The sequence below is a fragment of the Polypterus senegalus genome, chromosome 4, assembly GCF_016835505.1.
Source record: "Polypterus senegalus isolate Bchr_013 chromosome 4, ASM1683550v1, whole genome shotgun sequence".
Classification (NCBI taxonomy): Eukaryota; Metazoa; Chordata; class Cladistia; order Polypteriformes; family Polypteridae; genus Polypterus; species Polypterus senegalus.
The window spans coordinates 37,703,139-37,718,713 of NC_053157.1; the positions used below are offsets into that span (position 1 = coordinate 37,703,139).

Here is a 15,575-nt window from a genome sequence, read left to right on the forward strand (position 1 = left end):
AGGACATGCAGAGGAAAGAATAGTACAAAGAGGTCAGCTCAGCGCTACTGTATATGCAATCATCATATTCAAATGTTAACAGTTCACACACATGCAAGGACCGTCCTTCCTACATTTACGACATGTGTACCTGTTGCAATGTACACACTTCTCTCTATGCTGTGGCTTCTATTACACACCTAAAAGAAAGAGACAATATATGCGACATTTTGAAGAAATAATTTTATGACTTGAATAGTACCAATCAGAAAACATCATCGCACTAATGCAATATTATTTGAAAAAAAACCAGCGTCAGATCGGGTGTGAATTTATACTGTCACTGTTAGTTACAGTCAGATCAGGAGGGGCGGGGGGTTAGAGCATGATCGTGATTGAGAGAATAAAACTGTAAAGAAAAAAAAAAAAACTTTTACAAGTACAATAAATTTATACCCAATGTCCCATATATTTGTCTCTTTCTTTTTTTTTCCGTGAGCTTATTCAGTGCGAGCAGAAACACGCAGGCGGCCAGTTGCTGTGTGCTATAACAAGCTTGACCTGGAGCCAATCAACGCACATGTACTGTCCAAGGCATGCACGGGGGCCACTGAGAAAAGAAGAGTGTTCATGGTTTACCAGGCAGAGGAAATTCGTTGTCGCATTTTACTAGAAAAGGCGATGGAAAAAGAAAAGGAGGATGCAACATCGACAAGCTTCTGTTCCAAGACAGCCGCTTTCCCCAGGAAAATAAACTGAGTCAGTGTCAGGTGCCCTTTCAATGTAATAGGAACCACAGCAGAGAGAGAAGTGTGTGCATTGCAACTGGTACACACATCGTAAATGTAGGATGGATGGTCCTTGTGCGTGTGTGAACTGCTAACATTTGAATTTGATGATTGCATATAGTGCTGAACTGACCTCTCTGTACCATTCTTTCCTCTGCATTTCCTGGAGTACAACAGAAACAGCCCCACATAGCAACATGGAGACTGGCAAGATTTTCGGGGGGGGTTGGGTCGATTTATTGTGGGTGTTGAGATGTTATGCGAATGATTATGAATAATGCCACAATGTTTTCCATCTATACAGGTCATAAAATGAATAATTCCAAATATCATATACACCTATGTCACTGTTTTTTTTTTTCGACATCATAGACTATAAGGTACATACTAATTCAGCATGAGCTGGAACACTCAATAAAACTGAATAAAAAAAAATCAAGTGACGGTGAGATACGAAGAATGCAGATTCACCAGCGTTTGTGTGTCAGCTTTTATCCCTCCAGATCAGAGAATTTCCAGTTCCATTGCCTCAAAATACCACTCACATCTATAGTTACTCCCAGTTTCTAATAAAAACTGACAGCGTCAGATGTGTACTGTATAATATTAACAATAAGAGCAGCTCACTACTGAAAACGGCAAATGTAGGAGGCAGTCGGGAACGAACCAGGGACTCTTGATTACAAGTCAGCAAATCTTACCGCTACGCCACGGAAACTGTTGTATCATCCTTGAACCTTTTGTGAAAGTGTTTATTTAATCTTTGGACTTCAGGCTTCACACATTATATAGTTTATGCCAACGTTTTGTCAAAACGTTTCTGTTTTAACAATGTGTTTACACAGATTATTGTAGAAACGGAACACACATGAAATGCATGTGTTCCAAATAACAATCTGTTATTTCCACTCTAAAACTCCAGCACTTCACTCCCAGATAATCAATCAAGGCATGAGCTGGGAGAACACTGTGTACGTTCTGTGGTGGTGGGGGGAATGGGATACCAGGATGCATGCTGCTTGTCTTTATCGGCACATTTACAGGACAAAAGATGCTGACGGAGAGGTGTGAATGGATTTAAGGTGAGCCAGATCTACGAGTTTATCCGTAGGCTCTGGTAATTCTAGTGTTAATGGTACAGACTTGATAGAATGGAGTTTATTTTCCTAACTTATAACTCTAACTTTCTTGCCTGCTTAAATGACTCAGTGCCATGGAGATACCTTTGCAGTCATAATGTTGCTTTCAATTACAAAATTACACTTTTAATCATGCCTGCACATTTAACCTTAACCCTTTCCAAGTTCAACTGTCTAATGCACCTTTGAAATCAAAACAACTTATTTAAACAACCATCAGTAACCGGAATAACTATGCACCATCACCAACATCATATTCTAAAATGCAGGAAAAAATATTCACACTTTGAAGATTTGCATGAAAGGAACATTTATGAAAACTATTAATCACCTGGTCTGATTTGCCTAAAATGGACAAAAAGCATATCACAAGTTTGTGCCTAATGACAGGCTAACTCATCTTTAATATCAGAACAGGAAAGATAAACTCTGGACCCATCTCTCCTTAAAAGTTACATTTGGGTTCCTCACATTAGCAAAAAGAAGACATCTTTGTAAAAATCTGTTTCCATTTCAGGATTTGGGTAGTTCATGCAGAGTGGCTACAGGGCTGGGTTGTAGAGGTGGGCTGTTAAGTAAAGTAACTGTTGTGAGTTTTGTCATACTGCTGACATTATGCAGACAAAATACAACTATCTGAGAATTCTTTATTCGTCATGTATTTTTTTTTTTTGTTTGAAAACCAACAAGAAGCAGCATCACATCACATAGCACAGAATTACTGTATATATATATATATATATATATATATATATATACATTATATAATATTATTCATATTAAATACATTTTTACGTAAACAGCCATGTAAGCTGATAAAATACTCCCATTATTAATATTACAGTATACAAATCATAAGGAAAGAGGGGCAATACTGATAGTAAATATGTACCAAACGAAGCAAATAAATAACTGACTAACCATTCAATCAATGTTCATCTTATTTCCATCTACCTTTAATAGTAAGATGACATTCTTACTAGATGACAGCCACATTGTACTCAGGCAACTATAAGGATAGGGACAGTTCTTGGTTATCTTATTTTATTTTTTTTTTAAATATAGCACCACAACGAATGGGGGCTCATTAATAAAGCTCCAGCTTCTGTTACAACTTATGGTCAAAGTATTCCTTAAAAAAATCAACTTTACTGTTTATTTCATTCTTGTGACAGTTATTTACAAAATAAATAATGCTAGTGTTTAAAAGATTAATTTACAGTATTTCTAGCAACATTTTCACCTTAACTTATAATAAGCACAAGTTCAAAGCAGAAGCATAAACTCAAAATTTGAAAAAAAGGCACTCCCGTATTAACACACTGAGAATAAAGTAGATATATAGATTGCTGTTAACTTGTGCATCTTAAATGAATATCAGGTTTTAAAGGGCTTTTAAATGTGGGGATTTTAAATCCTTTAAAATTATCAAAGTAAAACTGGATATATATTAATTTCATACTGGTTTACGAGAAAGGAGATCCTTGCTTACCGTAATGTGTTTATAGCATTTTAGTATACAGTAGTCATAAGGGAGGCATCACACTTCTGTAATATTACTAATGGATCACTTAAAATAACTACAGTAATCTGACATTCATAAAAATCAAACAACCACTTTCTACATTGCTCAGTTCTCTTAATACTTTGCAAGTCCCTTTATCACTTAATCTCTTCTTAATACACAGGCCAATGATCCTTCCTTTGTGGGACCCTCACTAATTTGGAATACAACTTTAAGACTATTAAAATTTGTTTCAGAAACTGGAATTATTATTGTTCACTGATTGTATATGACATCTGACTGATACTTTGCCATAAGTGTTTCTCCTGACCCTGTGCTTATTAAATGTACCTGGAACTTTATATATTCTGGCTCTGCCCCCCTGTGTTTTCTTTCTGGATCCACTGCTGATTTCCTGCTGTTTTCCTTATGAAGAGTTAAGTTAGGCATTTCCCCCTTAAACATATAGATTGTTGGATGCATTTAATCTTACACTCTCCTTACATTCAAACTTTTCTGGTGGGCACTATTGTGGCTAAATCTACAGTAGCCTTAAAGTGGATAACTTCAGAATAAGGAAAAAGAGATCACATAACGGTTTGTTTCAGTATTGTGTTTCAAATATCTGCAAAGGCCCATGTAGAGCTTCCAGTGTTAACCAATTTGTCTTCCTGGTTTTGAGTCTAGTGTTTTTGTCTTTTTGCTTTATTTTTTTTTTTTTGGAATTTGAGTATCTGATGGCAGTAATTAGGAAATATCTCTGATTGAGTATTTGGTGGAAAGGTTTTGAACAAAGATTTTTGAACACAGATTAAAAATCTGGGATATATGTATTGTTCCTGTATCAAGTGTATTGTACTGTCAGGATGCAACATACATACAATTTTCTCTTTTTGAGTTGAACTTTTATATATTAATCAAGTCATGGCACTGATGTGAACAATATGTTGTTTGGTACTTGATATGAAGAAAAGCTCTCTATTAATTAGAGAAGTGGACATTTTATGCTACCTCTGTCAGGCAAAATCAATTGTGATTGCTCAAATACATTAATTCATTAATAATTATTTCCCCAGCTATATCATTATGTGCTGTCTGTGGCTAGAAGACATAATGACGCTGCTGAAGATCAATGAGTATTTCCTCATCCGCAGTCATTTTATCCAAGCACCTTTCTACCCTGTTGTGCACTTACAAATAAAGTAAAAGTAAATATTAAATCTTAATATCTAATAGGACATTGTCTTTTTGTTCCTACTGTAAATGAAAAATGTAAGAAATCTATATAATATCCTTTGTACTACTATACAACACAGTTATATTAATCAAAAAAGCGACATCTGAAATGGAAAAGTAAAAGTGCAAAAACTTACGGACAGTTGTAGACCTTGCGGATTCCTTTATGCTTAATTCGGTTGTGTCGACAAAGACTATGTGAGGAACTGAAGGACTTGTCACACTGACGACATGGGTGCTTCTTCATTTGCTATTACATAAAAGAAATAGATGCTTTTTAAAACTAAAACAAAAGTATTTCTATTAAACTAAAAGTACACAGAAGGGTAATAATTAACTGCATATACAGTTTTGCAAAAATAACCCCCTTCAAAGTACAATGTATCATTAAACAATACAAAACATATATGGCGGATTCTCAGTGTTCATTGCAACAGAACAAATATATTGTGTATGAAAAAAACCTATATATTTAACTCATCATAAATGCCATTATACTTCACACCACAAAGCCAGACAACTGATGAGAATCAGGCCAGCCTAGAGAAACATTGCAAAGTGTTTTTAATTTTTCAATACATTTCGGAAACAAAAGAAAAAAATAAACATTAATATGCATTATTAAATAAAACAAATGTCACACTAGTGTTGCTGCTTTACAGGTAATGGTTTTAAATCCCAGCCTGGAAATTGTAGGCTTTTTTCCTACATGCCCTAAATGCATATGAGGTGCTAAGAATGTCTAACTGACAGTAGATTCCTGAAAAGGTGTAAGTGGGTTTGATAATGGATAAATACTGAAATCTTATATTAGCTGTTACTCTCAATGCATTTGTAGCTGGATTAAGGAAGCATTGCACAGTATGTATATAGTGCATCGCAATTTATTTATTTTGCAGAAAATCTGAACTTTCACAGATGTTCAACATTCTGTGAAAAATATCAAAATACAAGCATTTTACACAATGCATAGTATCTGTGAAATATGGTAAATGAATAATCTGAGAAAATGTTTGTAATCAGTTTATAAGGAATGGTATATACATTAACATATAGATACTAGAAAAGAATACTCAACAATATTTATATTAACTTTTACACCATGCCTTTCAGTAGATTTACATGCATTTCCAAAACTGTGTAATTTCATTCAAAGGGGTAAACTCATATTAACACCATTATTGCTCCAAAAGCAATTACTGTATTGTAATAATTAAATGGTGCATAACACCATAATTACAAAACATAACATTTATAACCTCATGTTTCTTTAAAACACCACAATATTTAAGCAACATTATTTATCCAAATAGCATACAAGGCTAAGCACAAAAAATGCAATACTTGCACAATTTTCCTCTTTGAAATAAGGATTTGCATAGTCGTTAAGTTTCTTTTTAGTTTGGATGGACATTTATCATTTCACATTTCCCACATCTCATTTATATGATTGTAGCTGACTCGGCCATTCAATACATGTTGTGTTCTATGTTACTTGTTATGCGCCTGGGAGGGAAGGCTTTATCCATGCTGTAAAAACCTCTTTACTGTTTAGTAAACCTGTTTTTAATTTCAGTTTGTACTGAACTTTACATAACTTGCAAAATTCTCCAAAGCATTTATCAAGGTTACAACAGTTTTTATAGAACATCAGTAGACCATAATTTCTCATACCAGATGTCATATATGTAGTCATGTGAATGATGCTTCCATGCTTCGCAGAGTGCATTTCATAATAATAATATCAACATTCTATTCTTATTGAATCTAATTCAATCTGTTGTAATTTTCATCAAAGGAAATTCTTTTTTACCTGATGTCATGGACATACAGAATTGTAACTGGCAATGCTGCAGGCTGCAATTGACTGTTGCCTTATCTACTTGGTAAGTAGTGTTTCATTTTGTCTGTGGTTGATAGATCATTATGGAAGAAAATAAATATTTATATTTACAAAAAATTTAAATACCACTACGACAAGAAACAAATAAAGAATGCATCATTAAAAAAACTGTTGGAATGGTTGGTCTGTGGCCATTGTTTAGTGCTGCCACCTGATATTCTGAAAGTTAATTAACTGTACAATGCTTTTGTCACAGGTTATTGTTGCTTGGAAAAAGACACCTCAGTGTCAGTTAAGAGACCTTGTTTGAATGATTCATTTATTTGAGGAAATGATGTACAACAGTTTCTTGATAAACTGCCTCTTCTTTTGGTGGGGTTTACTTGTAACTCTTATTCATACTCTGGGAATGATACATTGTTGATCGATGTATTCAGGCCGATACTAATAGTAAACCGTTCTAACATTCTTCACCATTAGTGAGCCGTTTTTGCTGCTAATTAATGTCCTTTGCCTTTGTTTTAATTAACTTGACTCAGGCTCCTTAGTTGTCTCTGTTTCCTTAATTAGCAGCCAAACAATAATGAGACACAAAACAGGCTGCCAGCTGACCAGCTCACCTGTGCTCATAACACAATATCAGAAAATAAAGAAAGGTGAAGGTCTCAGTAAAGTTGATCTCTCAGGCCACCATGTTCTTAGAAAAAATGGAAAAATACAGAATGAGAGCAAGCTGTGGAATTAAACAACGGGTTTAATAAACAGCAAGAATCAGCTTCTCATTAAGAGAGTGGTTGGAGTGAAATTGGTTGGAGTTTGAAATCCCGGTTTAGCTGGTCATCTGTTGGCTCGTTTCACGTGTCATTTCTGTTTGGCTGTCTGGCTGTCATTAAATGAGGAAAAGAAATCAATTCTGAGGACTGAATCCTTAAAAACAGTGCTATTAACACAAAGGAAAAAGAAGATAATTAGCAGTGAAAACTAGTCACTGATTAAGAAAAGGGTCAGAATGAAAACCTGCCGCCACTGTGGCACTCCAGGACTGGAGTTCGACACCCTTGATCTAGGCCATGCTTTGCATGTTCCAAAAGAAAGTCCATATGCTTCAGAGGTTTACTTTTCTCTTCTCTATAGACAATTGGCCATATTTTATTGTATGTTTTAGCTTAATTTATGTTGCACCTTTAGGATTTTTAAAAAAAGAAAGTATAGTGCCTTGAAAAAAAATACTCAGTTAATATCAAGTCTTTAATTTCTTTGATTAACAAACTCTACCCTAGAACTTTGTACTCTATGATATTTTTACTTCACTGGACCTCAGAATTGATTTTCATTTTAAATGTAACAATGTTTTATGTTCAGCTACTGAACTCTGTAGTTACTTTAAAGTGTTTGTTGGCCTATCTGTAGCATAGGCAGCACCTATGTGTCCTGAGGTAGCTTCCACTTCCTGATAATAAAACAAACAGGGCCACCTGGTACATCTGAATACTTTGATATTGTTTTGTATTTGTACCTTTTTCTAAATTAGGCATTTGCATTATTATTTTACCTCAGAGTTCTTTGGTATGCTAGTATTCATTTTCTCAGTAAATTGCACCCATTGCTACTTTGTCTACAAGCTAAATGTTCTTTATTTATTCTACCACAGATAAGGTCTACAAAACATATTTGTTACTCCCTGAACTTTCTGCTAATAATGCAGTGGACAAAATGTATCCCACAGTGGCAAAAATTGTAAGTTTTGTTAACATCTTTCCTCTGGCTGAAAAAGAAAGAGAGTCTTTTTGTGGTATAATTCAATGAAGCTCTTGGGAAAGAGATTCCCTGGGAAAGGTACAAGGTTTTCCTTGGTCACTTCTAGGCCTAATCATTTTATAATATTTGAATGACACCTTGCTGAGATGTGCACAGTTAAGTCTTGATAATGGCTGCATTGACCTGATAAATTCATAGAGGGTCAAAGGTGCATTGCAGCTTCTGATATGGTTTCAATATGTGGATATGAGGATTATGCTAGTCTAAAGGTTAAAAGCATCTTGAACATGAACTGTAAAAGTAAATGGCTGAGTTTGATACATTAACAAATGAAAATGTGTTTGAGGTTACATATAATTATTTCAAAAGAAGTTTGACCCATTAAAAGATTTCAAATGCCACTGAATTATAAACAATACTTAGCTAATTATCAAATACTTATCAAATTTCAAATGACCAAAAAATTTAAGAACAAAATTAGTTATGTATTCAAGCTCCTTTATTTTGATATATGTAATGTTTCACAAAAGGAATCTCTCTAATATAATTGCATTACCACTGGCCCCCTGCCTGAACAGCAGTAAAGTCACTTTCACATTTTTTACTTTTAAAACTCCTTAGTATTTAGAAACCGTTGCTCACACATTGACTATAAATATGAAGACTATGACGAAACATAAACAGTTAGTAAATGGCACAAAAAAAGAGGCTTATCCTCTTGTGGAAAAATGTGTTAGGGGTCTGTGGTAGTGCAGATTTTAGTTAATAAAAACTGAGCAATTTGAGCGCCATGGGTGTAGGTGTGTGAAACTATGAAGTTCTGTGTCTCTGGAGAGGTTAATGACGTTGTGTTTGCATATGAAGATGTGATTCTGGCTGGTTCCTTCTTTGATGTTCCATGGATCATTAAGCAGAGCACACCTGTACCCACAGAGTATGTAAAAAGCTTAAGCAGGATAGGCAAAAAGATCTGGAAAGGAGAGAACAACAGATTGGGAGAGAGAAATTGAGGTGAAGAACTGGAGAGACAGTAGGACTTGTAGCACAGATGAAAAATAGCCTGATTTTAACTTTGTGATTTTTATTCTTGATTTTAACCCTGATATGGATTATTTATTTATGGCTGTTACTCCCACAGAAGGACACTGCTTTTATGGGATACTTGTAGTTTACAGTATTTACTTAATTAAATTGTACTGCTCTTTTGAACATTGCTTTGTCTGAGTATGTTTGCACCATCTCATGATGTTGTGTGTCTTTATTCACCCTAGTCCTTTTTGGTTCATGACTATTGCTGCCCGGGTTCAAGGAGAGTATGGCAGCTGCGGGCAACCTGGGCATCACACCATTCAGCAGTAATGGCTGAAAAATGAAGCTGAAATTACTCATTTTAAGGCCCATCTGGATATTGTTACAAAGCACCAAAAGGCCTAAGGTTTATGAAAGATCTTAAGTCAAATAACAGTTGTTCAAATTGAATATCGTGCCCTAAATTAAACACACTATGTTTGGTGTAAACCTAAAACCTCCCATTACCAAAGAAACATTGTCACCGTGGTCCAAGCCCCAGTTAAAAGAAATAGTGAATGAAAAAAAAAATCAAAAATACATGCCCTATTAACACTATACTTTTACAATACACTTATTTGAAATACAAACTTCATAGCTTGTTCATTAATATTTGATTTATGAATGTTGTTGAGAAGTCACATGTGTCTTTTGCCAGGGTAGGCAACAGCCTTTCTGGGAAAAGATGATATCAGAAGATGAATATTATATATTGCAATGTTGCATTTTTCTGGGCAGACTGGAATAAAATTAAAACCTCTATGTGTCTGCTTAATTTTATTTTTATCAAAAGACACAAACAACAAGAGATGATTCAGAATTTTTCATTCCAAAATTAAAAATTCATCATTAGCAGAGATGTGGGTAAAGCAGAAGCACAAGTGCTAGGACTGTGTTTATGTAGCCTCCACTGACAGTAACTGGCAGAATTATGGAGGAAAAAGTTACAAATGTAATTTTGCATCCATCTGCTCCCTTTTGAGTGTAGTGCAGCATCATGCATCTGCTCCAGGTTGTGCTGATAATCAATTCCCTCTGAAATGACACAGTCTATTCAAAATGTTCAGACTGATCCCATAACATGAACCCAGAGCTGAAGAACTGTAGAGACAAGAGTTAACTCAGGAGTACAAATAAGTGCAGACGGACAGGAAGTTTTGCAGATGGGAGTTGGTCCCAAGGTGACCGACAGTGATTGCACTCCAGGGATGAGTGAGAATTCAGGGTGCAGAAGTGACCAAAAAGCTCTGAAAGATCATCTACAAAACACAGAGGGATGAAGGTAGTATGATGGAGCTGGACCTTGAATGCTCCAGTGGTGACTAACTGAGGTGGTTGGGACACAAGCCGATTAAATAGTTAACCACGCATGCCAGTGTCTCAGAGAGACCTGTTAGGTGTACAAGGATAAGACAGTAGGGACACTGCTTTAACAGAAGGTTTTCAGCCATAGTTACAAATTACATTTTGGAATGTGTTTACCTACATACAACAATGGAATATATTTTTTTAGAACTGCAATATCACTGAAATGCAAAAAAGAAGTAGTGATAAAATTTTGCACAAAGTGAGCTAATCTTAATTCTTAAGGTAAGAAATTTAGTAAAAATTATTAAAATCGTGTGTTATTGCATTTACTGAAAAATAAAAAAGTAAAATACAATAATATTAAATTAAAAACACAAGGTAAATAAAATTACTTTTGCTTAAACGTTTCCGTTATCTTGATAGGAGCAAATAAAAAAAGGAATAAGACTAAAGTGCTGTTTACCTTTCCATGTTCTCGCCTCATATGAGATATGTAGACTTCTCTTTGAGTAAACAATTTGTCACACTCTCGACACATCCAACCGGGGTTACTTGCTTTCTTCACAGGTGGCTGAGGTTTCTTTTCACTTTGTTCTGTCCCATTAACAGGGCTTGCATCTTTATTACTCTGACTTGAAGAAATAGGGTTTGTTGATTTGCTGTTTAATGGTAGGTTGATTCCTAGGTTTGGAGGACCCTCTATTGTTTTTAATGTACCATGCATAGACTATAATATAAAAAAGAAAAAGAAAGGAATGGAGGTAGTTTATGGAATACATTTCTTTCCTTAAAATATGGATCAAAAGCTAGTGTTCTTTTATAATGTTAAATATCTTATCTGGGTTTGATTCAGGAGGAAATGCAATATATATATTGATGACTTCTGACGACTGAAGTTATAACAGTCTGTAGAAACACATCCAATTTTCAGGGTCAAATGCAGTCTGAAAGACTTAACAATAAATTTATACTGCACTCATCTACAGTTTTTTTTTTTTTTTTTTAATTAAATCACAAAACAACATTGTTCAAGTAAGTGTAGGACCTTTCTTAATGTCTAATTAAAAACTACAATTAAATCTTTAAAAAATTCAAGAGAAGCATTATAAAAACAGGTGTTGACCTTAATTCTTAGTTTATGTAGCACTTAAGTATGCGGGCCAAGATGCACCAATTTTCTTGGTAATAGATGATAAAAAGCACAAAACTAGCACGAAATGAGGGAAACACCTGGAAAAATAAATGAAATACATAGCACAAATCAGATACTACATAGTAATATTATCAATTTAAAAACAATTTAAAAATTTTTTTAAAGTATAAAACCTCTAATTGATGAAAGGACTGAAAATATTATGGTGTCTGCAGGGGATGGCCTTCACTCACAAAGGTTAAAAGAATTTCAATGTAAGCCTTTAAAGGATTTTTGCTCCACATTTCAGCTACCTTTAGCAGCCTGAGGGAAAAAAATCCAAAAATCTTTTCTATCTTGTATTATGCACATTTTAATTTTCTTAATAATACAATTAAAAGTCAGCATACCTTTATGTGATCCAGCATAAGTTGTTTCTGTGCATAACGCATTGAACAGTCTGGACACTTGAAGACAGATACCTTCTGATTAGCTATATGTTGATCAAAATGTGTATAAAGCAATGCTTGTTGAGTAAATACGGTGTCACACATTGAGCACTTGTATATTAATCTGAAAAGAAGGAAATCAAAAAATGTTGACTAGGTAAAGAAAAAAAAAAGCAAAATAGTTTTGGATGTATATGCAACTTAATGCTTGAAAAAATAAAATGAAACAACTTGTGCAGTAATAATGTTAAAATACTTTGTTTAAACATACAAATAATCTTGGAATTAACTTGTCTAACTACTTTATACAAACTTAAAAATTTTTCAGTCCTGTTTAAAAAACTGCATGCTACTAAAAAGAAAAACATCACACACACCTATAGGAAATTACTTTTACTTTCAAATGCAGCATAGATAATCACATTTCCATGACTGCCGCTAAAATGTCAGTAGGAACAGCTTTCAGTAATTATATTTCAATGGTCAATTAATGATTACTTGTTTTACGTGTATTAATGAAGGATTAAACTTTTAATAAAGGCAAACCAAGTAAGTCCTCCCTAAAAGTAAAAAGTAATTACTTGAAAATATTAATGTTGATATAAAAAAACTTAATATAATAAAGGGTACTGTTTGTATCTGTAGGAAAGCCAAATGGATATTATTATGTAAAATTAATCATTAGGTACTGTATATTATCAGGTAATATTCATAATAACAGATTTAATTTCTTTTCCTATAATCACAAAAGCAAAAATACAAGTTTCACATAAAATTGTAACTTAAATATTTGGCATGAAGTTCTAAACATGCAATGAAAAAACACAAAAAACAAATACAAACAGGAGACGATTATAAGATTAGACCTTCATAGAGCTGATTAAAATTAAATCAGATGAAAAAGTTGCATTATTGGCTTATACTATATTTTCATAGGAGACTAGCCAAAAAAGGTCATGTCATGTCATTTTCTAACCTTGCTTAATTTAGACCAGAGGTCTCTATTTTAATTATGATAACTATATTCAGAACATATATTGAGAATAGAGAGACCTAGCAGATAGGACGTAAGATTGTAAATTACAAAACTAAACACATGTAAAAATATGTGAATACATACACATATAAATACATATATTTGCAAACAGGTTATATTTGGCATGGTGTTCAATACAGATACTTGCTGCAGAATATAAAATAATAAGGGCTTGTTTGTATCTTGACTGTTTACATTATTCTCTGAAACAATAAAGCTGTCTTTAGTTAAATAAATGTAAATATTTTTTCACTCTTTTAGGTGCCAACCAAAATTTCCAATGTGAATTTTTAAAATAGCTTATTTCTAAGCAAGGAGAAAAATCAATACCTGCTGAATGATGAAATCATCACATTGTACTATCATGCTGTTTACCTCTGTGACCTTTTTTAAATGTGGCGTTAGTAAGGTCACCTTCTTTAAAAATTCCTGCTCCAGTATCCCATGATGATGTACACAGACAAGAGTTACAGGCAGAATATAGCACATGGTTTTCCATGACTGCTCCCCACCTGCCTACATCAAACAGAAAGTTGGGGAACTCAACTTTTTGGTGGCAAGGAATAAGGAAAGCCATTGACTAAGAGGTATAAATTAGAGAATATAAGAATTGTGATTTTTAAAATATTGGGGGTTTGATGGGAAATTGGGTGAAAAGGTTTAAGTACAGAAAAGAAGGTGAGTACATTTGGGCTGTGTACAAAAGACAAAATTGAAAGGCAAAGGTGCAAGAAAGCTTAGTGGAAACAGTAGTTCAAGCATTTGTGTTAGAGAACAGTGCTGGCAATGTTGGGGTTAGTGTATTTGTGTCAGAAAAACAGGCAGACAAAGTGGTTGATGTGACCAAGGGAGAGTGTAGGTGTTGTGGCTGTTAAGATGACAATTCTCTAAAAACTGAAACTATGTTCAACAGGTTGGTAGAAGCAAAAAAGGAAAAAGGAAAATTTGGGGAGTGGTTGATGGACAGAGCATCTCAGGTACCTCAGGTAATTGCAATGGGTGGCAGCTTCAATAAGCAAGTTGAAGCTAGTGCTGATAGTTAATGAAGGAGTCAATAGGGCTTTAGCTTTGGTAACAGGAAAGTGGATGGCACAGGGATTCTTGGAGTTTGGTGATAAAAATGGCTATATGCAACAGCAAGTTTAAGAAGAAGGAGCACAAGTTTGGGACATATAAATCTAGTGGTTTAAGAAGCACAACAGACTGTTTGCTGGTGAGGAAAATTGATTATATCATAGTGAAAATGTGAAGGCTATCCCTTGTGAAGTTTGTGTATAATAGCATTCCAAAATTATAGGTGAGAAAAGTTGCTGTTTAAAAGTTGTTTAAAATTGACCATTATTATAAAATTATTACATTAAAAGCACTTGTTTTATTCAAACATAATTCAATTGATGACCTTTTTCTTTAGAAAACAAAGACTTCTATATGGATTGTGCAATTCTTTTTTGTACAATCTCCTTTTGCTGTGTTTTAAAAATATTAAAAATATTAAAATTAACAGATGAGAAGACTAGGCTTACTTACTTTGGTTCACCTATTTTTACTCCAGGATGTTGGGTGTAAGCATGTGAATGTGTTCCTGGGGCAGACTTAAATGCCATTGGACAAATTGGACATTTGTAGAATATTTCACAGTGAGAACCCTGAATATGGGACTTGAGAGCACATATATCAGCATATATAACACTGCAGTGGACACAACTGTAGGAGGAAAAAAAAAGGAAATCTTTATGAACAATATATACATGTACACCAAGTCATGCTGTTTTATACTGTTGTTTATTGACCAGAACTATAACATCTAAGATACTCCTGATATCAATCTAAATTAAATAAACTAATATTTTTTAAATGTTGCATCTATTAGGGTAATTTAATCTATTCTCTCTTTAATAATACAATAGCACTGGTTGCATCACAAAGCTTTGAAATACTTAATTACTTGAAAAAATAAATAGTATAAAAATCCAAAACATAATCTGTAACAAATAAAATGTATTTTACATGTAGGAAAATTATACAAAATACTGTACATTAAAGAAATCAAATATGCACATAAAAATGGTTGAAAAGATTTTTTTTACATGTGCCTATTTCTAATAAAAGAAATATTTAATTTTACAGTTTTATAACAAAAATCAACATATATAAAGCACATGAGTTTACCATTATTTATTCCTATACATCTTGTAATATTAAAAGTGTGATTAGGAGTAAATGGCAGTATTTCAGTTCAACTAAATTACATGTTTATCCTAAGGAAAATCACAATCCAGTAACCAAGTAAGTCATAATGCAAATTATTATTTTTGTATGTTGTCACACATGCAAG

General features: G+C 33.8%; 1 protein-coding gene across 8 annotated transcripts in view; it reads right to left on the reverse strand.

Moving 5' to 3' along the window:
- Positions 1-15,575, reverse strand: part of znf532 (zinc finger protein 532) — a 141,411-nt gene that overhangs the window by 27,773 nt on the left and 98,063 nt on the right. For all 8 annotated transcript variants that reach the window (XR_005633304.1, XM_039750491.1, XM_039750487.1 and 5 more), the window contains 4 exons: positions 14,768-14,944; positions 12,166-12,328; positions 11,087-11,350; positions 4,784-4,896 (listed from right to left, as the gene is read on the reverse strand). Coding sequence is in view for 7 of the 8 variants with exons in the window: in XM_039750491.1 (XP_039606425.1) it covers positions 4,784-4,896; positions 11,087-11,350; positions 12,166-12,328; positions 14,768-14,944 (717 nt within the window). In the remaining variant the exon portion in view is untranslated. The remainder of the gene's footprint in view (positions 1-4,783; positions 4,897-11,086; positions 11,351-12,165; positions 12,329-14,767; positions 14,945-15,575) is intronic.